This window comes from Serinus canaria, chromosome 2 (genome assembly GCF_022539315.1).
Source record: "Serinus canaria isolate serCan28SL12 chromosome 2, serCan2020, whole genome shotgun sequence".
In the NCBI taxonomy this organism is placed as follows: Eukaryota; Metazoa; Chordata; class Aves; order Passeriformes; family Fringillidae; genus Serinus; species Serinus canaria.
Window position 1 is genome coordinate 129,172,370 of NC_066315.1, and position 25,305 is coordinate 129,197,674.

Here is a 25,305-nt window from a genome sequence, read left to right on the forward strand (position 1 = left end):
TCTGTGTAATTTCATACAGCTGGCATATTTGTTTTCTTACAAAGTCACTAAAATGGTGATGAGACTAACGAGAACTTTCTCTGCCTCCTCCTAATTTTGACTCCTCCTGTTCAGAAATTGTGAAAAGTTTCATCCATTAAGTCTGTAACTTGGTAGAGGTAAGGGCTAGTAAAATCTTTTTTGATAGACTGTTCTCTACAAAGATGCTCTGAGGCTAGCAGCTATAGAGCTGAAATCCTGGCTGCCTCACCAATAATCTCCCAAAGCAAACCTTTAACAGTGTAGTATTCCATTGGGGTTTTTTTTGCCTTGTCTTCTGAACTTTCCTAGCAGTACTGAGTCATACATTAAGTGGGGGGCTGGATGGCCACCCACTTGTGTGAGTACCACGAGGACCCACTGGTTAGGTTGAAGTGATTAAGTTTTATTCCACCTTTGCATTACTGGTTCATGTATATAAAGATGTTCAGTGCATAAAACTTCCAAGTTTTGGCTTTCATGTACTGGGCTGTAAGGAGTTACAGCTGTGCTTGTTGTGGGTTGAGCACCAGGAACTTCAGCAATTTCCCATGATTTCCTTTTTTCTCTAATCAGCTCCATCTTTCTTCAGTGCCGCCAACCTCTTCTGAGTCTGTATGAGTTGTGGTGCCTATGGAAACCTGTTAGTAAGTTCAGAACCCTCTGACATGATTATAATGTCTTGACCAATCAATTTCAGGTTTGTTTTAAAGTCCTCACAATATTTGGTTTTCTTGATTACACCACCAAGGGTCTCACTAGTGTGTGGTGACCACATTTGTGGAGGATTGAAGGAAAACCTGACAACACAAAGGCAGATAACAATTACAGAGAGGTATCCAGCTAATACAGTGCCAGTGAATGTGTTCCTCAATCTGTGTATTTATTTTCACCTGCTGATAAGATCTGAGAAGTATGTGGACTGTTATTTTGTTTCCCTGTAATTCTCCATGTTTCTTCTGTAAAAGTGCAGTAACTGTGGGCCTTATCTGGAGTGTTCATATCCAGAGCACATGAGCATTTGGCCCTGGACAACTGGAAAAGATTAAATAGTCCCAGAATGTTTGTGCCAGAATGCTACAGAATTTGTGTGTTTGGGGTGGCCTAACCTAAGATTCTCTTTTTTCCATTAAAAAAAAAAAAAAAAAGAAAAAAAAAAGAAAAGAAAAGAGGAAGAAAGAGTAAAGCCTCTGTTTCTTTATGTATTCTAGGATTACTTCCAAGGTACACAGCACCTCACTTTTTAAAGTTTAGTCCAGACAACACTGAAACAGCTTGTACAGAGGTCTATTATATAGATTCACCTGCCAATTCCACTTTTATTTTTTCATGTCTTGTTCCATCATTTTCATGGTTTTACATTCCTATTTCCCACTGAGTGTTGTTTCTATCCCTGTATTACTCAAGATACTTTTTCTGAATCTGTTTGGCATTATTCTTAATTTAATGATGTTACTAAAATTTATCTACATATTGCAAAACCATTTCAGCTTATATATCTTGAAGTTTTATTTAGGAAGCATATTGTATCTGCTCTAAAGCTCCTGAAGTACTGTTCTACTCTTTTTAAGGTTTACTGCTGATTTCCAAAAGTGAGCAGAGTTTTTTGCAGGGACTTTGGCTGGTTTTATATGCATGTATACAACATAAAATTTTATTTTGATATATAGCTTTTTACTTATGTAAAACAAACAAGCAACCAACTATAGGTGCCAATTTTAAAATATATTTGATTGCTATTCAACTGTTAACACAGGTAATCTCTCTGGTCAACACCCCAGGCATGCAGAGGATTTGGAAAAGCTAATTCCTCATTTTGTTTTGCCTTGTTTGCTTAAGCATGTGATCAAATGTGTATGGTTTATTCCAACATATTATGATTTCTAGGGCAGGTGGCCTCTACTTTCTGCTGTTTCTTCCCCTTCCCACAGTCTTACTTGTGGCTTGTCCATATGGTAGGGTATTTCTATGTTCTTTCATTAGATGTTGTCTTCTTATAGGATGGCCCCACCCTGCTGTTATCATTACTACAGTGTATGTCAGACATTTAAGTATGATTAGCTAGACCTATGTGTTTGATGAAACCCCTTGTTTATGGCACACAAATTTTGACTTGTGTTTTTAGGAGGTCAGAGCCAATTGTTCCACAGCTGTCCTTAAGAATTGTTTTCTACATGTAGGCTGCTGGTGATGGCCAACAGTAATAGTGGGTTCTTCCCTGTGAAGAATGTCTTGTGCCTCAGAAGTGTAACCATTACAATTACTTTAATCCCTTTCTCCAGATTTGTTTTCCCCTTCAAATCCAATCAGTCACCTGTGTTTCTCTTATTGTGTCCATCTTGTTGCATCAAATACTAATGCTTTTGTATTGCCTCCAGGGTACAGCTAAATGGTGAAAATCCTTCTCCATCTGGTTTATTAAATGAGAGGTGCCAACTCCTGTCTCTGCTCTGCCAGGGATGCCAGCTTTGATTACTTGCCTATTGTCCACTCCTTCAGGCATCTTATACTTTCTCTCTTTTTGTTTCTGTATTTAGGATGATGGTACAAACCTAAAGCTGTAACTTCCTTCTCTTCCAACTTTGCTTTTTAAATCTGACTTTTGTTTAGTATTTATAGATTGTTTCCTTTAGCTGGTTAGGTGAGTAGTCTGTGACTTTTGCTAAGCTGTATCACCTTGCCTTTATTTCCTGGTCACTATCCACAGTACTTCTGCCTTGGTTGTCTAATGTGAATACTGCAAATACCCTGTAAAACAGAGAGGGGTTGTCTTTTATCTGCTTCTGTTCATTATTATTATTATTAAGCAGGATTAAGCTTTGACTGCACTTAATGGCTTTTTAATCCATTATGAATGTAAAAGAAGAACTTTTCTTCTTTTTCTAAGAATAAAGAACAGAAAGGAACCACATCATTTCTGACATATTTCTATTTGGATTTCTTCACATTAATTTGCTTGTGACTGTGAAGCACACAAAAACACCTCAACAAGAAATATTGAAACTACATACTGTTTAGCTCTGAAAAATCCAGAATGATCCTAGACATTTGTGCACTGAAGAACAAAAGGATATTTTTGTCAGACAAAGAGGAGTAATCAAGTGAATTAATTAAACCCAGGGGTTCTGAAGTTCCATTCATCACTCTGCCTTGTACCCCTCTGGTATCTTGAGCAGGTCACAGTTTTATCTCTCTTTCTCTGTTTATAAGCAATATTAATATTTCTTGAATGTTAATTTAGGATAGCATTTTACATTTACTGTAAAGAGGACAGCATTAAAAGTCAGCTCTTCTAAACTGTGTTTAAGTAGTCAGTAGTAGATTCTGCAACAATTTGCACGTGCCAAAACCAAGTAATGGTTGTATTACCACGTAACAGTGGGTGACTACTGCTGATAAATAATCCATTCTATAACTATGGGGGCTTTTTATTAGGTTGATTGTTGAATTCTGCTAGATTGAGATTCAGATCTGTGGGAAGGCTCTAGCAGGAGGTGAATAACAGAGAATACAGTTCATTACATAGTAATATCATATTTTCAAATCAGAACATTTAAAAATAATTTGTTGACTGTAATTCAAAGGATTGGAGTCCAATTCAGTATTAACTCTGTTAACACTATGAGAGAGTTAAACCCACTGAAAAGAGCACAAAGGAGTTGGAATTTCAAAAAAGTAAAAGGCTTTTTCTTAGTAACATTTTTATATCATCAAGAACAACATGAATGTTAGAAATCAGGTTCTGGGATTCAAATGTGATTTTGCCAAAAATCTGAGTTTTGGAAAGAGTGAATTCCCAGGAGAGATGTGAAGAGGTTTTAGTTTTCTTCTGTAATCTGTGGATTGCATGCACCTCTTCAGGAAGCAGTTTGTGATCCTTCTTTGAGGACAGTTTGTGTCTCCCTCTGAGTATCTCTATCTGCAGTCTCTATAGAAGGAAATAAAAGTTTTCAGGGCTCCCAGTCTGGGGTTTTGAGAAGGTTGTGGTTGCTGTTGGGGGGACACTGGAATGCCAGAAATTATGTGAGGGGACCAGGCAACTTGAGTACATGCTCTGTATCTCCATAAGGGGCATTAGAGGACTCTACGTTTGTGCTCAAGCTCAAAGACCTTGAGAAGGGACCCAGCACTGTCCACATGCAGCCAGTCCAGGGAAGTCAGGTTCATCTGAGAGGCCATCCAAGGCTGTAACTCCACAAAACTATGGGGATTTTTTTCCCCACCTTCTTTTACTTAGTCTATAATGCTGACACTCTAGGAAAACAGAAATGGTGTGCTGCAGTGTCTGAGAGAATGCTACCATTTTAGTCTTGCCAGAAATGCAACGTGAATAGACAGACCCATGAGAAAACTTTAGCAGAGCTACTTGGAATAACAAGTGCAGCTGCAGCTTATGTTTTTAGAATTGTAACTGTTTTTCAGTGTCTAAAATTAGGTTTCAGTCTTGCAAATCTTTGTACTTCTGAGTGACAATCAGTGATGGATTCCTTTAACCCTTCCCATATAGAGTGGTATTTTGTATTCCTTCACTATTTTGATTTTATTTAACAGACTGGCTTAACAGTTAGTGAAAGGATGCCAGAATCCAGGCAATTGCAATGAGATGAGGAGGAACTGGAGAACACCATTGGAAAGCATTAGACTTGTAGGTGATGTTTGTCCGTGGAAGTTTCCTGAGAAAGGAAAGTAGAATTCCATTCAGTCCTCTAGGATCTCCCACATAAGGTATCTGAAGCTTTTTTGTTTAGTTTCAGCCCAGATATGTTTGGGCCAGAAATTTTAGCCACAAATGCACTATTATTTCCACCTCCACATGAATTTTTCAGGCCATTACAAAAGTTAACAGGGAGCAGAACTTGTGAGCTGGACAGACCAAGTCATGGTTTCATGGTCCTAGACAGGTCTGTTTCCCCTAAATGTTTGATAAATCAGGAACTTCCAAGAAGTTGTTTTAGCAGCATTTTTGCAGCTAAAAGTGCTACCCTGTGATTTGCAGTGTATCCTGGGTCACATCAGCCATCAACTGTTCATTGCAGGTGAAGAGATCTGTGGTTAGATCAGGGATCAAGCACTGTCCCCTTTAAACAGGAGTTTTGTTAATATTGATATTAACCAGTGTAAGGGCTACATCACAAGATTCACCTGCAAGACAGTGAAACTTGTCTTCATGAAATTATTAAAAGCTCTCATTTTGAGAGCTGAGTCTACAAAGTCTGCAAACTGCAGGTGATCTTTGGGCTGCACTTACAGAACATTTGTTTTAAACGATTTGATAAATAGTTATGAATTGCACATGTTTGGGTTTGTTCTGTAGAATTCAGTACCTGTTTATGTCTATAAAGTTAGATTTGTCTAAAGTTAGATTTGAAACAAGTACAATTTCCAGTGAATAATTTAAGTAACTCCACTACACTTACACAGAAGTGTAGTATAGAGTATTTCAGAGGAAGAACTTTTAGCTTGACAGCTGCAAGGTAATTCAGCCAGTGTAAAACACATTAGCTTGTAAAATACATTTCTGCTTCTAAAAATTATATTATGCACTTTTTTCTAAGTAGGTATAGTTTTTTCAAGATTTTCTATTTATATTATTCATGAAGTTATATATGCATGGTCTCAGTGTCAACAATCATTCCCAATCAGGAAGATAATTTTCTTGCACAGTATACTTTGTGGGGTGGGGGAATAATAACTACTTAGTACCTGAACACTGGGAAGAAAATTCCCTGTTTTTATTCTGTTACTGTCCTGCAGTGAGATCTAAGTGATCACTAATTGATCTTCAGTGTTTTCCTGTATTGAGCCCTAAGGCTCTGGGGTGTACACGGGGCTGAGTGCAGGTGCCTTGCTGCATGCTTCTCCTCAGGGAGCCTGCCTGAGCATGAGTGAGACCCTGCACACATGGGTGAGGAGGAGGTGGGGAAGCCTGTGGTCCTCTGTGGCAGTCCTCTGTGGCAGTCCTCTTCTCCTGGAGCTACCATGGGTGGACTTGGAGAGCTCTGGCATTTTCACAGCTGTTGCTTTTCAGGTAGTCTGGAATCTCATCATGTCCATAAACCCTTGTCACCTTAACAATTCATCTAATCTGACTGGCTGTGTGCCTGTATCTCTTGGTTCCAGTCCAAAATTATTTGAGTATTTTAATTTATGTACAGGCTGTAAAAGTGATGATCATTACTGTACCAGCCTCCAGCCTGCTATCTTTTTTACAACATTTTCCTGAGCAACGTGGATAGACTAATGAAAATGAGAGAAAATTATATTGTTCCAGATAGTCTCTCTTCCAGCACAGACTCTCACAGGCACTTTTTATTAGATATTAAAGAAACACATAAATTGAAAAAGTGGAATTCTCTCCCATTTAGAAGATGATGAAGGAATTGCTGTATCTCCAGGATTAAATGGGAAGAGGAAAAACTATCAAACATTATGCAAAACAAAATGACTATATGGTGTATGTTTCAGAGAGAAAAAAAAAAACAGTGAGAAAGTGTTGCATTTTGTCAGCAGTTTCTCTTTCCCTTCAAAAGTTACTTCAATTCTCAGACTGAGCTACTTTCTAGAAAACCCCTACATTAATTTCCTTATGAAAACTACTGTGTGCCAGGTGTTCTTCCTGCATGCTCCCAAAGAAACCGTAGCACAGCAAGATCCCCAAAACTTCTTCAGTCATTCTCTCAACCATAATTTATACTGAATATTTTATTTTTTTTTAAGCCTGATACCCTTCATTTCCCAGACACAACTAATTGCCAGGAAAGGAGCTGTTAAGAGGAAACACATACCTATTGGGACAATTTTTATATCATCTAATGTAGATTATGAAGTTTTTGGAAGAATCTGCCACTGTCAAAAAATAGAACTGGGGAAAGAACACTCATGCTTGGCATGACATTTTGTGGGGCAGCTCAATATTTAGTTGTAGTTCACCAGAGTTAATATACTACAATGAACTTTAAAAATACATTCTGTTCCTAAAAAAGACTTTTCATTTTTTTTCAGGTTCAAAAATGAAAAAATCAGAGTGTTTGTAAGTTTGAAGTGACAGGCAAGGCTTGCCTGAATTTTGGAAATAAAAATATACCATTTATTGGAGAACGAGTTTATCGAATATGTGTAATACACTATTAGATAACATTTTCTTATCACTTAGGCATTTATAGTGCATTTTAAATTGCCTAAGTGGAACTGAATAATGTGTGAACTAGATAACAGGCAAATGTAATGATCAGGTGTAGTTAAAGCAATTCCTTTCAACTGACACTACTAAAATTTCTCAGTTGAGAGAAAAAATAAGTAGTACCCTCTCTGTGTTATTTTTACTAACATATTTTTTATTCTCTTTTTTATTTGAATGGTAAAAGTATTGGATTGTTTAAGAGAACATCAAAAAGGTGTTTAGTATTCTATAGTAATCAGAAGTGTGGGAGTGAAAAAAGCATTTATGTTGTGAAGATTTTTCAGTTTCAGTTTTCTTCAGAAAATATTGTGGCTCACCTGAACAAGTGTCTTGCAGTGGCTTTTTTTTTTGCTCATTCCCTGAAGTTGAATCCAGCCTGTCCCTTCACTTTCTTTTCATATCCAGTTAGGTTTTAAAATCTTCTCCCTGTTGTCCCACCCCCCTCTATTGAAGTTAATGGAAGTGTTTCAGGGGAAAAGCTTGTACTCACAAACAGAAAAGAGAACTATTTTCTTCTATTTTACTTTTGGGATTTAATTCCACACTATCTTAGATGATAATAACTTTTTATTCTACTGTGGAGTATTTTTATTTTTAAAAGTTCTCCTCTTAAGTCCATCCACATAATTGCCTTTGGTGCTAAGATGTTTTGTCTCCTGCTGACTTGAGAAACATGTTTACCCTCTGTCACTGCCATTTCTACCTTATGTTTTTTTTCTTCACTACCTTTGTATTCCTGTTGATACTCATCTTATTTTTTACACTTTAAAAAGTGTATCTCATGAGGTTTGTTTGCATTGCCACAGCTTCTTGAAGGGAGACATTCCAAAATGCATATGAGTTTAAGATTGGTTTGGTTTTTATGGAGGACAGTGTCAAAAGAACATACTGCTCTGAATGGTGGGTTGCACAGAGAAGGAGGGAAAGAAGAACAGTACCATCCATATCCTCTTCTGTGAATCTGAGACTTTCTTCTGCCTCCTTTCAGACCTTGCTCCCCTCTGTTTACCTCAGGGGTCAGCTGTTTAAAAGGGAGAAGTTTTATGGTGGTGAGACAAAATATCCTCTATCCCTACCCTTTTCCTTCAGCTGAGTCTTGGCTGCATGTTACCCTTTACCATGCCCATCCTTTGAAAGGAGGAGGGAGCTCCCTGTGCTGCCCCATGGTGTACTCAGTTCAGTGCCAGGTGTACTCAGTTCAGTGCCAGGGCTGACTCGTGTTTCTGGTGTGTATGTATGTGCCTGTGTGTGGGAGAGCCTGACCCTTTCTGCTACTCCCTGTCTCTAATGAATTAGAGACTGATACTGTACCCTGAATGCTCTAATGCCTCTTCATACCTATTTGTGCTTGATAATTTTGATATAAGATGTAATTATAACAATGAAAAACATCATTAAATGGAGATGATATGGAGAGCACCAATATTCTAGCTCTTATTTTGCTTTTGTATTGCTAGCCTTGTGATGCTTCTTTGTCTGATTTGCTGCTTTCCAAATAAAGAAAATGAGGGGGGGGTTGTTGTTTTGAGTTTTGATTTCTTTTTTGTTTGTTTGGATTTATTTATATCCTTCCTGTAGGTGTAAAATATAACATCTGTTCTCAGTGAGGTTTTTTGAATTTGTTCTCTGTGCACATTGGTCCTTGGTGATTGAGGGGGTCATTGAAGATATAAATAAGACTTGTGCTCCAGGCTGAGAAGCTAGGAATTCAACAAAAAAAGTCACAAACAAAGCCTATGAAGCCAGAATCCTTACAGCTGCTGGCAGTTTGTGTTGCCAGTGGTGTTCAGTCCAGGAGCCTGCTCCCAATGTACCCATTGTAGCACGCAGCTGCAATCTCACAGGGATGTAAACACAGAAGGACAGAGCTTGGTGATTTGTACTGAGCAGAAGGGGCCAAACAGGTATATGACTTAAAGTTTCCTCAAGATGTCAGCTGCTGGAGAGTCATCCTCATGTCTGTAAGATCCCACAAGTTTCTTTTTCAGTTGAAGAGCAGCTGATGCAAACTTTCATTTCCTACAGATTCTTGGAGAGCTGTTCTACTTTCCCAGCAGTTGGATAGTCCCAGGGTAGAATGCATCGACTTCATTTGATCATTTTACTATTCAGAGTTATTTTCTGCTTCTTGTTTGGCAAACCATATCTAATCCATGCTATTTTTAAAAGATTCTGTACTTATTGGAGAATTCTCTTGGTGCTTGTGTTACTGAATATTATAGTGAAATACAAACATGTATGTGTAAGTTATATTCTGTAACCTAGCACATATATAATTATGGCAAAGCTATTATGCTTGTTTGGTAAAGCATAATTTTATTGAGTGCCCAGCAGTCACTAAATGCAGGTTTCTAAATGTTAATTTAATTGGAGTCCATGTGGTTAGAGAATAATGCTGTGTTCTTCTTCAAAGGGAGCTTCCCTTGGTAAGGCTGGTAGCTTCTGGGGCCTTTCTTACACTCCATTACACTCTGTTGCACTCCATTATTTATTTATACTATTTGATTCCATATTTGTATAGTATTTTTATTCTGCAGTTCATATTCCTATTTGGTTTTGAATTTGACAGTCTTGATATCTTTTCAACTTACTGTGAACCAACAAATCAAATTCCACCAAGACAATATAAGAAGCAAACAAAGCATGTTAGTCTTGGGACAAATGATGACAGAAACACAAAATTAGGCTGAATTTATTTCTTTTGTGCTTTGCCAAGTGGTTGTAAATGGGGAATAGTCTTGATTTCATTTTTATAGACCCAATTCTTCTGAGAAGATTAACAATACTTTTGACATTTTGACTAATTGCAATTACAGTTGGCCTCTCTATCCAGATATTGGTGAGGATCTTGGAAGAACATGCACAGTTAGAGTGCACACAAGGGCAGCTTTTGTTTTGAAAGGAGTTTGTGGTGCTGGAAGAGGGGATTTACTTGCATGGAGTTCAGGCTGTGCCATGCTGTTCGTGATGCAGAGAAAGTTACAGGAGTGAGGCACTCATGAATAGGAACTCTGCAAAGATAACTGTGAGAACAAGGTGGGTGATTTTACTCCTGTTTTGCTGCAGTGTGTCCCATCACCCCCTTTAAAGTGAAAAGCTTTAAAGGGGGGTGATGGGACACATGGGGATTTTCTGTGCTATGTAGAATATACAAGTGAAAAAACAAAAGCAAAGTCAATGGAAGATGTGAGCCTGTTACTGAGTTAAGGCTGTGATCTTGCAATGAGCATAGCTAGTGATTAATGTAGTCATGGCTCTACTCAAGAATGTGTGTTATGATTTAAGTCAATATTAACAAACTAGCTGATCTGATATGAATTCTTAGTTTACATGTGGTTCATACAGTGAATTTTACATGGGTCTTGTGGAAAATTAGTGGTCACATATGTAATTAGACTCTTGCAATGTGTTTGTTTGAATGAGCAAACTGGCAATTCAAAGACAGCACTGATTTTGCATTTCCCAACTCTAGATTGCTTTTCTAGGTTGATGTGAAGAATGGTGCACTGGGGGTATGTGCATATACATTATGGCTGAAATAAATCTTTCCAAGCTTTTGTATAATCAAGGTTTGATTGGCTGGGGTATTTTTTCCTTTCAGCCATGTTAGAGTTCTAGTAATGTCATGCTTACTTCTCCCCTTAGGAGATTGCTATCGTTTTCCAAGGATTCAACTTGAGATCTGTTTTCTATCAGAGCATCCAGTTTAGCTTGAAGCACTGGTTCTTACACAGTTTACTTTTCCTTGGGCATTTTAGCTTATCTTAGAGATAAGGGTTGGAAGTGCAGGAACAAAGTAATGGAGCATGCTCGGTCAGCTACCACAGTCAGAAGAGTTAGAACTGACCTGACACCAGCAGCACATCTTTTCATCCACATTTTTAGTTTCTCCACATTTGATTGTTTTACTCAGAAGAGAAACTAAATAGCTGCTTTTTGAATTTTTTATTCTCCCTTTACACTTTTCTGTAAGATACAAGCTACATCTGTTTCTTACTAGCCTTTTGACATGTACTTTTCACAGAGAAAATGTGTGTGTGGGGGGGTTTTAAGCCTTTTCTCTGCTTTTATTAATACCATGACACTTCTCTTAAATACTTTCCAAGATGTGAAATCTAGGGGTTTATCAAAAGCAAAACTCAACCACTTTATTGATCTGAATTTTGTCAGCTGTTGAACAAGAATGTCAGGACCAAATGACTGTGAGTTTGTAGTAACATTAATATGCTTTCAATTAATAGTTTAAATATGGATGTGAGGTGATTCAGTAGATCTAAAATCAAAACAGATGCTTTTGTTAAGTAAATAAAAAATAATGGGAGAACTACTTACTATCTCTTCTGAACACCAAATTATGGTATTGAACTGGGGTATCATATATTAAATAACCTAACTAACCCCAAAGTTTTGCAGAATCAGTTTCGGATTTGTTGGATAACAGCATTTTTCAGAGAGTGTGTGTTTGAAGCAGATGCTAACGTCACTCCCAGGTGTTACTGGGAAGTTCCAGAGGTGCACCTTGCTTGCCTGTAGGAGCCAATGTTTTTAAGTTGAATGCTCATTCAGAGTCAGGCTTCTTTGTGAACTCTATAGCTGCTGTTATGTGATGCTTTCCTTTCATTTCCTTTACAAGGTGCAAGGAATGGTAAATGCAAGAGAGTTTAATTTCCTTTTTCTTTTTTTTAAATAAGATCCTTCTTCTTTTGAAACAGTAGTCCTGAAATAAGGTTTGCTCAGACTCAATGAAAAAAACCACTTTCTTCTCATCCCCCCTGCTTCCCCTCCCCCCCACCAGAAAAAATTCTTTCTCCCGATTTTCCCAAACTACATCCTGTTTGCCCTGTTTTGAGCCAAACTCAGGAATGTTTCTCTCCATCTGTTACACAGAGTCTGCTAGTAATTTCTATTTTGTTAGTTCTTGCTCAGGTCTTGCCATATGGTCAGTAGCCTTTCCAGTTCCTGGTTATCTCTACATAAAAGGCACTTAATTTGCTTTGCTTAGATTTTTTTAATGTACTCTTCTGCACTTTATTAAGCAATTTATGATGCAATTTATTATTATTTATCATACTTAAAACATGGCATGTTTTGCATGCATATAAACTTTAATCAGGTGCATCCCAGGATGCTTTGTGTCTGCCACAATTGTTTTCTATGTGAGTTCATCTTGCAGCATTAGGAATCTACAGCACTGTGGTATTGCTTTGTGTCTTTGTACCCGGCATGCTTAGGGTCCATTTCCCTTTTTGTAGAAATAATTTGGGCAGTCATCCATTCCTGTCAGATCCTGGAATCATCTGAGCTATTGCTGGCTCTGGCCACCCTGTGCCAATGTGGTTTAATTTGGGTAATAGGGTTTACCTTTGTAATCTTGGCAGAGTGGTAGTTTGAGCATACAAATGGCACTTCCAGGTAATTTCAAGGTTTATTTTTTGGACTAGCTGGGTAAATTTTGTACCTGCAAATTGTTCCTTCACTTGAGGTGTGTAAGCACTGCAGATCACAGTGAGTTGTCAGAAGCCTTATCCACAATTGTGGTGGAACATTGGGATGGAGCATCTGCAATAAATGTGCTTGCTGCTTAAATTGGAGAAACAAATACAGTTTTAGGGGTTTCTTTTGTTGAGCATCTGACAAATAACAAGGACCTTGAAATCAATGATAAAACTTGAATTACTGCAGTTCAGCATATACGCCATGTTAGTACTAAAACATAAACCTGCCAGAAGACACTGGCAAAAACATTCATTTAAAATTACCAGAAACAAACAGTTTTTGCTCAGTTGTTGAATGTAGGGTTTGGGTTTTTTTTAGTATTAGTACATGAAACCATCATCTCTCTTTTTCTTTTTTTTTTTCAGTCTGTTTATTTTACATTGTTTGGAAAGTCTTTTGGTTAACATGCTGGATTTATCCCCAAACACTCAAAGAAATATTAAACATATGCAGCAAGTTATCACAGTTTAAAAGTAGGGATGAGGGGTGCCTTTTTTTTTTTTTTATCTGACAAAGAGAAAGGAAAAAAAAGAAAAAAGGTTGGAACTTATAAGTCTACATGGGTTTATCCCACTCAGGGAGTATTACATGGCACAGGAAATGCTGAGTTTCAGGTTAAATGTTGTTTCAAAGGTGAGCCATGGGTCACCTGACCTGCAAAGCTGATGGGAAGAGACACTGGCCTTTGAGGTTCAGTTGTAAACAACTGGGAGCAATAAATTCCTGAACTATTGCCACTTAATAAACTGATCTGTCAATACTCTGAAGAAGCTCCTGTAAGACCTCTGTAAATAATTTTTAGTATTTCCATATGAAATAAATATTTATACATACCTACTCTGCAGGTTATGTTATTGATTACAATATGACTTGTTATTGTTGAGAAGGAATTATTCTTCTCAATAAATATAACTGAATAATCTCTCCCATTTTACTTAATCTATAACTTTACAAAGAAGGTTTCTCCTTTCCTCCTTAACAGATCTCCTCCAGGAATTAAAGAGGGTTTTTTTTTTTTCCAGTTCAGAAGACTTAAAAATAACCCTATTAAATTTTTTTATTCTTTGTTTAAATCTATAAAAAAGTGTGTCTGCTGCTGTGAGAAGGTTCACAGGTGAAGATTTTCATGCATTGTGCATGGTTCTGGGTAACTGGTTTTGGATGGCCTGCTCAAGCAGGGGAGTTGGTCCAGATGATCTCCAGAGGTTCCTGCCAACCTCATCTGTTCTGCAATTCTGTTATTTGGAAAATAGCTTTAAAATTTAATAGTGAATTTTAATTTTATTACTTGCCACAGGAAAAAAAAATGCACTTTTGGTAACCTCTTCATTTAGACTTTTCATTCCTTTTCTTTCTGGTAAAGCAGTGAATGGAGTGTGATATCAAAGCATGGCAATGACTTAAATAGAGCTGACAATGAATAGAATTCTAGATATATTTAATAGGAACAGTCAGGTATTTTGATTAGTGTAAAAACACTTGATGTATTTTGTCAAAAGGTTTATTTAAAATTATAGCTATGGCCATTTTGAGAGTATGGCAGGGATGGTCATTCTTTTTAATAATTCTACAGTAATGCCAAAAAAATTACAGAGCAAAGTTGTTAACACTGTGTTTTGTTGGTTTTTTTTAACAGTCCACATACTGGGGGGCAGAGTTACCAGCCTGATGTGCCCCAAATTCCCACTGCTTGCATCACTGTGGAAGATGCTGAGATGATGTCACGAATGTCTCTCCGTGGCACTAAGATTGTTGTGCACCTGAGGATGGGAGCTAAGACTTATCCAGACTCTCTGTCCTTTAACACTGTGGCAGAGATAGTTGGAAGCAAGTACCCAGAGCAGGTGGGTGAAAATATACAAAACCCCCTCTTTTTTTCTTTAAAAATATGGAAAAAACAATCAAAAAACCAAACTGGCCCTTTTGAAGAAATCCTTAAACCAAGTAACTTTTATTCACACACTCTTCTATATTTTAGACACTTTAGCTTTTCAGTCTTTTAAAAGTAACAGGTTTCATGGCTGTGTTTAGCAGGTATGTATGTTTGGAATAAGCTGTCTGCACCACAAATTCTGTTTGCACATTTCATAATTCTACATTGTTGTCTTCCATTTGTAAGACTTTTCTTCTTGCTTTCTCTTTTCTTCCAACTTCTTAGCTAAAAATCATACAAACCAAACTCTTGGTGCTGAAGGATTTGTGCCTGGTACAAGGTCTTCTGTGTCAGCTTACAACAGGGAATTACTTTTCTGGCAGTATGTTTTATTGTGAAAATGTTGCTGAAACCTCAATTACAGCAGCACTAGAAATTGCTGCTAGAGTATCTATTGAGCCACAATGCTTAGTTAAACATTTTACTTTTATGGCTTCAATGGAGAAGAAGAATGACTATCTCTGACCTTAAACCAGGCAAGAGATTTTATATATTTAAGAGATTTTATCTTTTCTGAGGTGATAGTTCAATAGCTCTGGCTTGTGGTGTCAGAGATTCCATGTCAGCATGAGTGTTCAGTTTCAGCAGCTTGGTCACTGGGCAGGGAAAGAGGAACTACCCTGATGGTTGATTGTTTTATATAACATCACCTGTGAGTCTAGCTTCATGAAACACATATTTACCAGGTTAAATGTTCCAACTTTCTAAATACAGTGCATTTAATTTAGTTTTATGTCATCTGCATTTTTAACAATGTTTCTAACCAGTTAATTTGCTGTTTTTCCTGAATTATGTTTGGTGTATTTCAAAATTTGACATTTCAGTTCAGGTTATGAAGTGTTCAAATGCAGACTTTAAAGATGTGTTAAGGTGTTTGCCTGGACTTGATTTTCTCTTTGCTGTCCTGCTCTGTTTCTTAAAGTATTGAAGTGGATTGGGATCTCTCCACTACTTCCACTGACAAGCTCATTTTTCTTAAACACTGAGTAAAGGCTTATTTACAAGCCCCCTGCTGATGATAATGGGAGTGGTAGTGAACACACTTTGAAAATGTAACCAAGAAACAGAAAAATAAAACTAGTGAATGTTTAGGTTTTTTAGTACTCAGTTCCTGTTGGAGCCTTAATGGGTGCTTCTCCATGCTCATTCCATTGTGTTATCTGGTAAAAATGGGGACCATCTCTCTATTTAGGCAATAAAATACATTGCAGATCCAAACTCTTACAATGCCCTCTATGCCAAAGTGTTTCAAAATGCAGTACAAATCCTGGGGAACAGAAAGGTGCCTTTTCCACGGGCCAAAATTTCAGTTTAAGTTTTGAATTGAAACAAACCCAAATCTGGATCTCTGAACTCTGGGTGAGAAGTCAACAGTGGGTGGTATTGCTTGGTATTGCTCTTACAAAGGTCTAAAGAAAAACAGTTTAAAATTAGGTAAAAACCTCTGAAACAGAGCTGGTCACAGGTACTGCAACAAATTAGAACTTAACCCCCTGAAACGTAGTTGGAAATGAGGGTTGCTGTGGGACACTGAACAAAGTGTATGAAGTCTGGTGGAAAGTGATTCAGCTCAAGATGTAGCTACACATTTAGGTATACTTGTGTTCATCTATATATTGACCAGAATTTAATATACTGCTTGATTTATAAATAATTCATTGACTCCTTCCATGAGACTTTAACATATTTATTAAAAATAATCACCATGAACTGAAATAATATGTCTGACAAGTTTATGCTGCAAAGAATATTTATTGTTATTGAAATACATTAAAAAAGAAAAGTCTTTTTTTCCATACCTCAATAGAGTTTTTTGGGGGTTCTTTTTTTTTTTTGCTTTGGAGTTTTTGTTTTTGTGTGGGGGTTTTTTTGGTTGTTGTTGTTTTTTAATTTGACCACTTTTGCAGCATATCCAGATCTGTTCCTCCTTTTTCAATCATTTTTCTAAGTGCTTTATGTGGATTCTTGCATATAGCAATTGGGGATTGGGGGTAAAACTAGAAAAACATTAAGGAAAACAGAAAAATAGTAGTTGACATGTTTTTTAGTATATTTTCCTAAAAGTTTCCTGTATTTTAGACTTACCATTCTGAAAGTCATTGCTGCCACAAGAAATGTTGAAATCATCAAAATGGATACTCAGAATTGTTTGAGTTGCAAACCTTGTTTTAAGCACCTATGCTTAACCTCAGCACATTTGCATTGCCAAGTAACCTAAAACAGTAAAAGAAATGTTACTACTGCTTTGTGAAGCATCAAGCTCTCAAGGGTGCATTCATCTTCAGGGGTGATGATGTGACATGAGAGCACATATCCTGTGTCTTTTTGAGGCATCTCTGTACCCAGTGTGCAAATACTTTTGAAAACCCACTGCTACTTCAGGTTTCCTTCCTGCTTTATCCTTTCTGTTTGGCTGGCTAGCAGGCAGTAAGCAATTGATCCAGCTAGGAAAAATGTATGGTGAAATCTCCTGCAAGCTGCAGTTTTGCAGGTGTAAGTTTTCAGGTGGTGTTGAAAGCATCTGAAAAGAAATAGGAAATGGATTTTGTCATTTTGTCAATAAAGTTCAGTGTGTCACCAATGTCTCTGTTCTGTTTATAATTGTATTATTCCTTCTAAGTTAGGAAAGGACTGTTCACCCCAGACAAGACAAGACTCTTCCTATGTCGGAGCGGGTGTGATTGTGTGTTGTCAGAGCAGAGACATCCACCACCCTCAGGGCAGCTGAGGTCCTTGTTTAGTGCCTGCTGAGGCCTGATTAACCTGTAGGTACCTAAAGGAGGTGAGCCTGTGCCTATAAGATTATGAATTCAAGATTCACCTGTTCTTCATATAAACAAATGGAAAACAGTGGGACCAAACATGCTACGACTTGATGTCCTGGCAACCTTTCTGAGCTTGGGATCCCATTCTCACGGTGCTTAGGACAGCAGTGAGAGCAGAAAACCTGTGGGTTGTGGGACTTAACTTATTAAAGCCGGTATGACTGCTGACAGCTGAGCCAAAGAGTTTGTGAAATGACAAAGGTATGGTAGCAGAATCTGCTGAGGTCCAGGCTATTGCAGGTTAGAGACATTTGCAGTCCATTCCTGACTTTTGTCTTGGAGGAATATTTGAGAATTCTTTTGCACCTAGGCCCATGCTGCTAGCATCCTTTTTGTGCTGTACTGTGTGCTGGTGAGATGTTTTATTTAAAGTCTATGTAAGCTGACACTGGAGACTGACTGACTGAGAAATTCACAAGTTTACTAATGTGGTTTTCATTTGAAATTCAGGCAGAGCTGGCAGTAAAACATGTTTGTCTTCTCATTTTAATACAGATGTAACATGATTGGTCTTAAAGTGCAGCAGCAACCGTTCCCATCTTTGGGGAAATGCTATAAATAGCAGCTGTTTGTTGTTAATCTGGCTTCAATGTACCAAATGTGCCAAACATGGAACCACAAAATATGTGATTAACTGAAAAGGTATCAAAGTGGAATAAGTTATAACTCCTCTGCAATCTTGACTTGCCGTGTCTTTTCATACTCTGTGTTTCTTGGTGTGCAGAGCTGTTTTACTTATCCTACAGTTAGTAAGTGATGGAAAAACTGTTTCCTAAGTGCCCTACAAAGTACATAAATTTGCTGCTCATTATTCTGTGATCCAGGATAAATACTTTAGAGCAGAAACAGAACAGCTTATAAGGGGCCTTTTCAGAATCCTGGAGAGCTGTTCCAGGGATTCTACAAAGCTACAAATGCTCTACAAAGCATTTTGGCCTCCTGGTTTTATGGAATGCCATATCTGCAGTATGTACAATTTGAAAATTGTCTCCATTTTGAACACCAAGGACATGAAATACTTTGGTGTTCAAAAGTAAAAATGCACTGTAGCTTAGAGCCAAGTTTAATCAACACTTAGAAAGTAGCAGTCCTAGGGATGACCTGGGAATCAGAGGTGCTAATGTAGTAGCATGGATTGTGAGGTTCTTTATCAGTCTGTGATTGATGTAACAGAACCTGTTCTGCAAAGGATATAGATGCTTATTTATTTTTTCATTCTTCTTCCTTTCCCAGCTTCAAAGATCAGCCCTGTCTTACATTTTGTGATACTGGGCAAAGATCCAGGGAACAAGAGAACATAAAAATTGTCCAGGCTTCTGAGCCTGTTAGGCATTCATGCACATAACAGAAGAAATAATTTGTAGACCAAAAATCCACCCCAACCTCAAGAAAAAAAATCAACACAAAACAGCCAGACTTTTCTGAAGATGTGTAATACTCAGTGCAGTGTTGTTTTATGGCCTGGCATCAGTTCTACATATGTTAACAAAATGTCTATCCATTAGGTCTTTGATGTGGCTTCCAGATATCCCTATGCTCAAAGTAAATCATGCATACAATAGAGCTTTGAGGAGAAATATTTTAAGAGCCTGATGCCATCATGTTATGGCTCCATTATCACATTTTCTCTATGTGGATTGTTTTGCTATTCATTCCAAAATGTTGAATGGTTTCTAAATACAATTCTGTGAGCCTCTCTCCTGTGACTGTAAGCTGATCCCTGTTGCTGCCAGCCCATTACTTCATGACAGTGGACTGATGTGCAAGAGAAGTAGAAAAAGAAATGGTAAAAAAGAAACAAGAGAAAGGGCGAAGAAAGAACATTGGCATTGTTAGGAAATGTATTTTCTTTGAAGTATTTTTGTTGATATTTGCTGAAATAAGTAGAACCTCTGGGTGTGTTTGTTTTATTAAAAACTGGCTTTCGTACTATTAATTGGAGTCTGTCTTTTATCCTGTGCCTTGTGGGAGTGGCAATATTGCTGTCATTTGTTCTAAAACAGAGGTAGTCAAATTAATATGAGACTGATATGGAGGAATTTTTTTCTTTGTAATGTGATAATTTTATTTGTTTGTTTGTTTGTTTGTTTAAGTATCAGAAGGCCTATCAGATTTTAAGACTAAAATGGATGCCAGATTTTGTGTTGTAAAGCAGGGCAAATATTCCAAAACTTGAATCGCCTATTTAAAACCCAAGAGCTGACTGAGAGCATTTAATTCTGCTAGGGAAAACTTGGCAGTAGTTTCCCTTCTGATTAAATGGCCATTGCACCCTAATGTAATCCTGTTTTTAGAAATTTCAGTATCTGGCTATGCAATAGCTACAACTTAAATTTCATTTGTAGATCTGGGGTTGATGCTGTTTAGTGGCAACAGCTGAAAAACGTTGTACTACATAGAATGGGATGTCTGAAATATTGGTGGAACAAGTGAATGTTTATATGTGGAAGAAAGATTCAAAACAACTAAGATTTTGCAAAAACTATTTCCTGACAGAGTTTTTCTTGAAGGAATTCTTGAAGTGTCACCAGTGTATTGTGACCTTTGTAAAGTTCATGTGTTTTCCAAACAACCAGTCCATGTTCGTATGTGGGCAGGTGAGAGTGGGGGAGATAGTCAGGGTGGTAATAGTCTCTGCTGCTCTTGAAGGCACCTGAAGGTGCTCTGTGTCCCAGCTTGGTGATACCAGAGGAGGACTAAGGGATGTGCTCCACTGTGTCTGGGCAAACCAGCAACTCTTGGAAAGGGTTCTCCTCTTGCCTGCTGAGGCACAGTTGCTGTCACTGCATACAAACCATTTCAATATAAAGGAAAAATGTTTTAGCTTTAGTGACTACCAATGCCTGCTCCACAGAGAGCAGCACCTTCTTAGAGTCTCAACTCACTGGCATACAACTAGCAGTGTCCTGGGTCACTGCAGCACCAGGGTGACAGTGACAAGGGATGAGGACAGGTAGGTGGCCTTCCTCACTAGAGTCAAGTGGAGTTTGGAAGAATTGAATGGTACTGTCACCCTGCTATATATGTCCTATTTTTATTCTCCTGATGTAAGTCTAGCCAGTGAGCTTCCTGCCTTCCACCTGAGCATGGTCATAGATACCACCTGTACATGACCACTGGCTGCCCACCCCAGCTCCTTCCTTTATTTGAATCTAGACTGGTTTCTGCCCAAAGCTACTTGCTGGACCTTTGCTCTGGGCACTACTCTTCAGAGTGTTTGGTTGTGTTTTAAATCCTTTATATCATAAACTCTAGCCAACTAAATTCTGACACTAGAAATTAAAAAGCAGCATTTAAAGTGCTTGTTCTGTTGGCCAGCAAATTCATCAGAGCATGCAGTTTTGTAGTCCTTTTGATGGTGTGAGTATAAACAGATACGCTATAATATTTTTTCTTTCCAATCGTTCTTTTGTCTCTACTCCCACACAGCAGTTTTAAGAATTGCTGTGGGATTTTATTTCAGTAATAATTTACAAATACACATAGGATTTACAAATGGTTGTGAAAGCTCTTTTCTTCCACATTGTAAAAGTTGTGAAAGCTCTTTTCCTTCACATTGTAAAAGTTATCTTCTAAAATTACACTGTGTCTTTCTTGCATTCTGATATGCAAGAATGTCTAAAGGGTAGTCCTGCATTTGGCAGATGTAAAACTTGCCTGAGGTGTGAAGTAAGAAACACCACAATATTGAGGAGGAAGGAGAAAAGAAACAATATTTTTCTTTTCATTACGGATAAGTGGGTGCCAGAAAGAATAGTGCCAAGTATCAAGAGTTAGTCTCAAAACAACTGTTCTCTACAGGGGTTTTCAAATACCTGTACTTGTATGTTTGTAGTTGTTAGCTGCAGACTATATGCTTAACCTTGTACAATTGATGGAGGACTACCAAGACCTTGTCTTTTCATGAATGTCATGTTAAAAAAGTACGTATTTGTCATGCAAGTTTAATGGAAAACTGCTTGTCTAAGAGTATGTAGGCAGTATATTGAGGGCTCTTCAACACAAATTCAGAGATTCCCACGTGCAGGACCAAGGTGGAAGATATGACTGTGAGATTTTTACCTAGTGGACAGAGTTAACATTGTTGATGGAATGAAAGGAGAAATGCTAAAAGAAGTGAAATGAAAAATGGTCAGCTTGGGACTGAGGTGAAAGGGAGAAAGAACTTTGCTAATCACATTGATATACCAACAGCAGAGTTGTTACTCTAAGAACAGTGTGATTGCAGTAACTGAGTTGGTTACTCAAGGATGTAGTGGAATATGTGGCAGAAGTCATAGTTTTGGTGGACAGAGAGAGCTGGTGAAACATGGAACCACCTCCTGAAGTGTGGGTAGACTTGTAGGGTTTTAGACATCCCATTGGTCCCTCGTGAGATCTGGGAGTGGGGAGGGGTGGTGTAAACAATAAGCTGATACAGTTGGTGTGGTCTTAAATGGACCACATTGGATGGAACTGTTCTCAAGACCTTGGTTTACAAACAAAGTACATGATTAAAATGTTACTGTCATTTGTTCTTTTTCCTTTTAAAAGCTTTTAAAAATCCTTTAAAAATTCTTTTTCTATTGTTGTGTAGTTTATACTTTGGCCTAGAAGAAAGCCCAAAGGCTTCTGAGACCTTAAAGGTCTTGAACTTTGCCACTCTAGCTTTGTTGTAAATGTAGTTGCAATGGTACAAACATATTTACCATGGTTTAGCAAAGCAAAATACCCTGTAAAACATATAATACCAGTAAAATCTATCCAAAATACTTGCTATTAAAATGTTAAAGATCTTGTGAGTCTGGCAGGCACAGATCGTAAATCAAAGAACGAATTTTGTTCATAAATTTTTTCAGTTATTGTCAGTACTTATAACAATATGTCATGAATATGTAAGTTATCTAGAATTTAATTGTGCATAAATATAATTCTAATTCATTGTAACAGGTAAATGGAATTTTGGACAAAAATCCTCTTGCCTCTTTTCAATAGTATTTGTCACAAATGTAAATTTATTTATGTGTTTAGAACTGAGATCCCACTATTTTTTACTGAAGTCACAAAGGATAAAAGGATGTTACAGCGTCTTTAACAGAAACTGTATTTTGTACTACAGGTTTTTTAGATTTGCTTCTTTATACATGCTGAAAAGCATGTTCCTCACAGTCTGCATTGGCTTTCACATTAATTTTCAGTCTGTCATTTATCCCATAGACTAATTTACAGATTTGTACAAAAATATACTAAAGTGTGTGTTCTTCTGGTAGTTACATAATTCCTTGACATCTGAATTATTTCCCAGTGTTTGAATTTACAACCATCATTGTGAAATATTAAAAAGTTTACAATGTTCTGGTATAAATTATTCAGAAAAAAACCCCAAACCTGTGTTCTAACTCATTTAATCAGATATTATGTAGAGGGTAAATGGAATAATATCATGATGTAAGATGAAATAGTCTGAAAACTATCCTGTGTTAGAAATTGCACCACATCAGTGGGCTTTTTTTCCCTAGTGTGCATATAAGGAAATAGAGGTAGAATTCTCTGTGTATTTTAAATATTTTAATGTGGGGAATCATATTAATGTTCTCACTCTACTTCTGTAATTCTGGGCTTTATTTTTTTAAATCAAATACCTGGCCTTATGGTCATTGTGCTTCATTTTTACTTTCAGTGATGTCAGCTGGACAAAGATTTTTCTCATCCTCTTTGTGTGCCAAGTTTATTATGCTGTTGTGTGAGAAGGTATTTAATGAAATAATAATCTTTCACTGTAAAGGAATTTGTTGCTGTAAGATGTGTGTATATATATACATAAGATAGGACACTGCCTTCTGTGGCATACTGCTCAGCACAGTAGAGCATATTCTACCATTCCAAATGGGAAATCTCAGTCACCCAGCTTCTTGCCAAGAGAAAATTACTCAGGTCTGAAATGTGACGTCCTCCATCATCTTCTTTCACCTTTCAAATAATCAGGAAGAGGGCCTGAGGTCACATTATTCTTTGTGAAGGAAAAGAAAACCAGTGTCTTTAACTGTTGTCAAGTATGTTTGTCCTATCTTACAAGCAGATAATACAGCTCATGGTCTGTTCTGCTTGTATGACTTTGTTTCTTGGCATTGTGAACCTGAAGTCCTGGATTTATATTCTCCACTTCTTCCTGAAGTCCACTGACCTTATTTTATATGTTAAAGTGCTCCAGGGGTCTGTTCACTTAGCTGGAATGAACGTTGAGATGATCCTTTATTTGACCGTCTCTTAACACGTTCTGCAAGTGGTTCTGGAAGACTGCAGCTGTGCATATAAATAGGCTATGGTTAAAAACCCTATTTATAGCAAGCCCAAGTCTGATGTTCTTTTCTTGCTAATTAGACTTTCCAGTCTTCAAATAAGTTCAACAAAAGAATTGGATTGCACCCTTATCCACTAAGTATGATACATTTACTTTTTCATTGATTAATTTGGCAGTTTAAGTTAAAATTGCCTAGACTAATTTAAATTATTAGTTTCAGGAAAGAGATACAACTAAGTATAAGAAATATAAATAAGATGTCTTAGATAGATTGGTTAAATTTCAACAAAATTGGTAAGGATAACATTCTAGATTATTTGAAAATACATAAACTTTCCATTCTTTTGTCTGTGAGCTTCGTTATGCATACAATGTCCTGTTAGGGATCAACATAACAGCCCTTCTTGCTCCTTCATATACCCAGAAAACCCTTCAGAATGCTTGAGAATGCTTTCAGAATGCTCCAAGTCAGCAGTGGTTAGGACTCAAATTACTTCAATTTTCTTTAATCTCTAACAGGGTTTTCAGTGAATTAAGATCAATTTGAGCTAAGTTCACAGTCAGACCTCATTGTGACCTTCTGAATCTGGTGGTGAGGGAATGTGGACCACGGTGAGGCAATGTGATTACAGGTGTTGCCAGGGTCAGAAACATGAAAATACTAAGTACTCTGAAGAAGAAAACAGCAATTCAGAATAGTCCGGGCAAATTCATAGGAATCACTCATACTCGTCAGGATGAAATGGGATCTCTTGATCTTTAGGAAGCAGAAATGTAATGTATGATGTGCCCCTGGCACGTCCAAGATCTTTGCCCCTATTCACTGAAAGCAGTTCTCAAGTACTTGCAACTTAGCAGGCATGGCACAAATTGTATGATGAGATTATATCCAGCTTTTCCTTGGAAGATCTGCCCAGCCCTATAAGAAAGCATATTTTAGATGCATTCACAACTTGGGGGATTGAAGAGTCACACTTGAAGAACATGTTTGTACAGGGACAAGTGGAGGCATCCAGACAATCTGTCATGAGTGCATAAGTTCCTAAGAGAGCATCTGGTCAGGCATGCTGTAATTGCTGCTGTTTGTTTCAAAAACCTCTGCATGAAAGAGATGGCTTTGTTTTCTAATTATCTATGTAGCCCATTTAAAAATATTTTAGTGACCTTTCAGCACAGGATTCTGCAACATCACAAAGCACAAATCTTAGTTATTTAAGGTCCAGACAGTAATACATAGTTGGGAAAATACAGAATTTGCATGTCTGTCAAATAAATAATTTGCTATTAAATTCATTGTTGGTAAAGGGTAAAGAAATCCAAGTTTGTGTTGAAAAGCACAGAGACCTCTCATCTTTGGTTTCTAATAAGAAACTTTTCTTTAATTGGGAAAGGCTGTATATGTTTAAAGGTAAAACAAAAAGAAAATTCCAACTAAAACTTCCTCTGCTTAACTGAGGATCTCTTCAGGCATTTAATTATGATCTCTGAAAGCCATAAAATGTTGAAGAACGAGCAGCTAGCTTGCAGTAATTTTAGCTGTTAAAATCTAGTGGCATAGAAACTGTATAAATTG

At 37.4% G+C, this 25,305-nt stretch overlaps 1 protein-coding gene across 2 annotated transcripts in view; it reads left to right on the forward strand.

Annotated features, from left to right (window-relative positions):
- The window catches only part of CPQ (carboxypeptidase Q), a 147,853-nt gene that overhangs the window by 38,103 nt on the left and 84,445 nt on the right, over window positions 1-25,305 (forward strand). For both annotated transcript variants that reach the window (XM_050971477.1, XM_050971478.1), the window contains exon 4: window positions 14,331-14,538. In XM_050971477.1, the coding sequence (XP_050827434.1) occupies window positions 14,331-14,538 (208 nt within the window). The remainder of the gene's footprint in view (window positions 1-14,330; window positions 14,539-25,305) is intronic.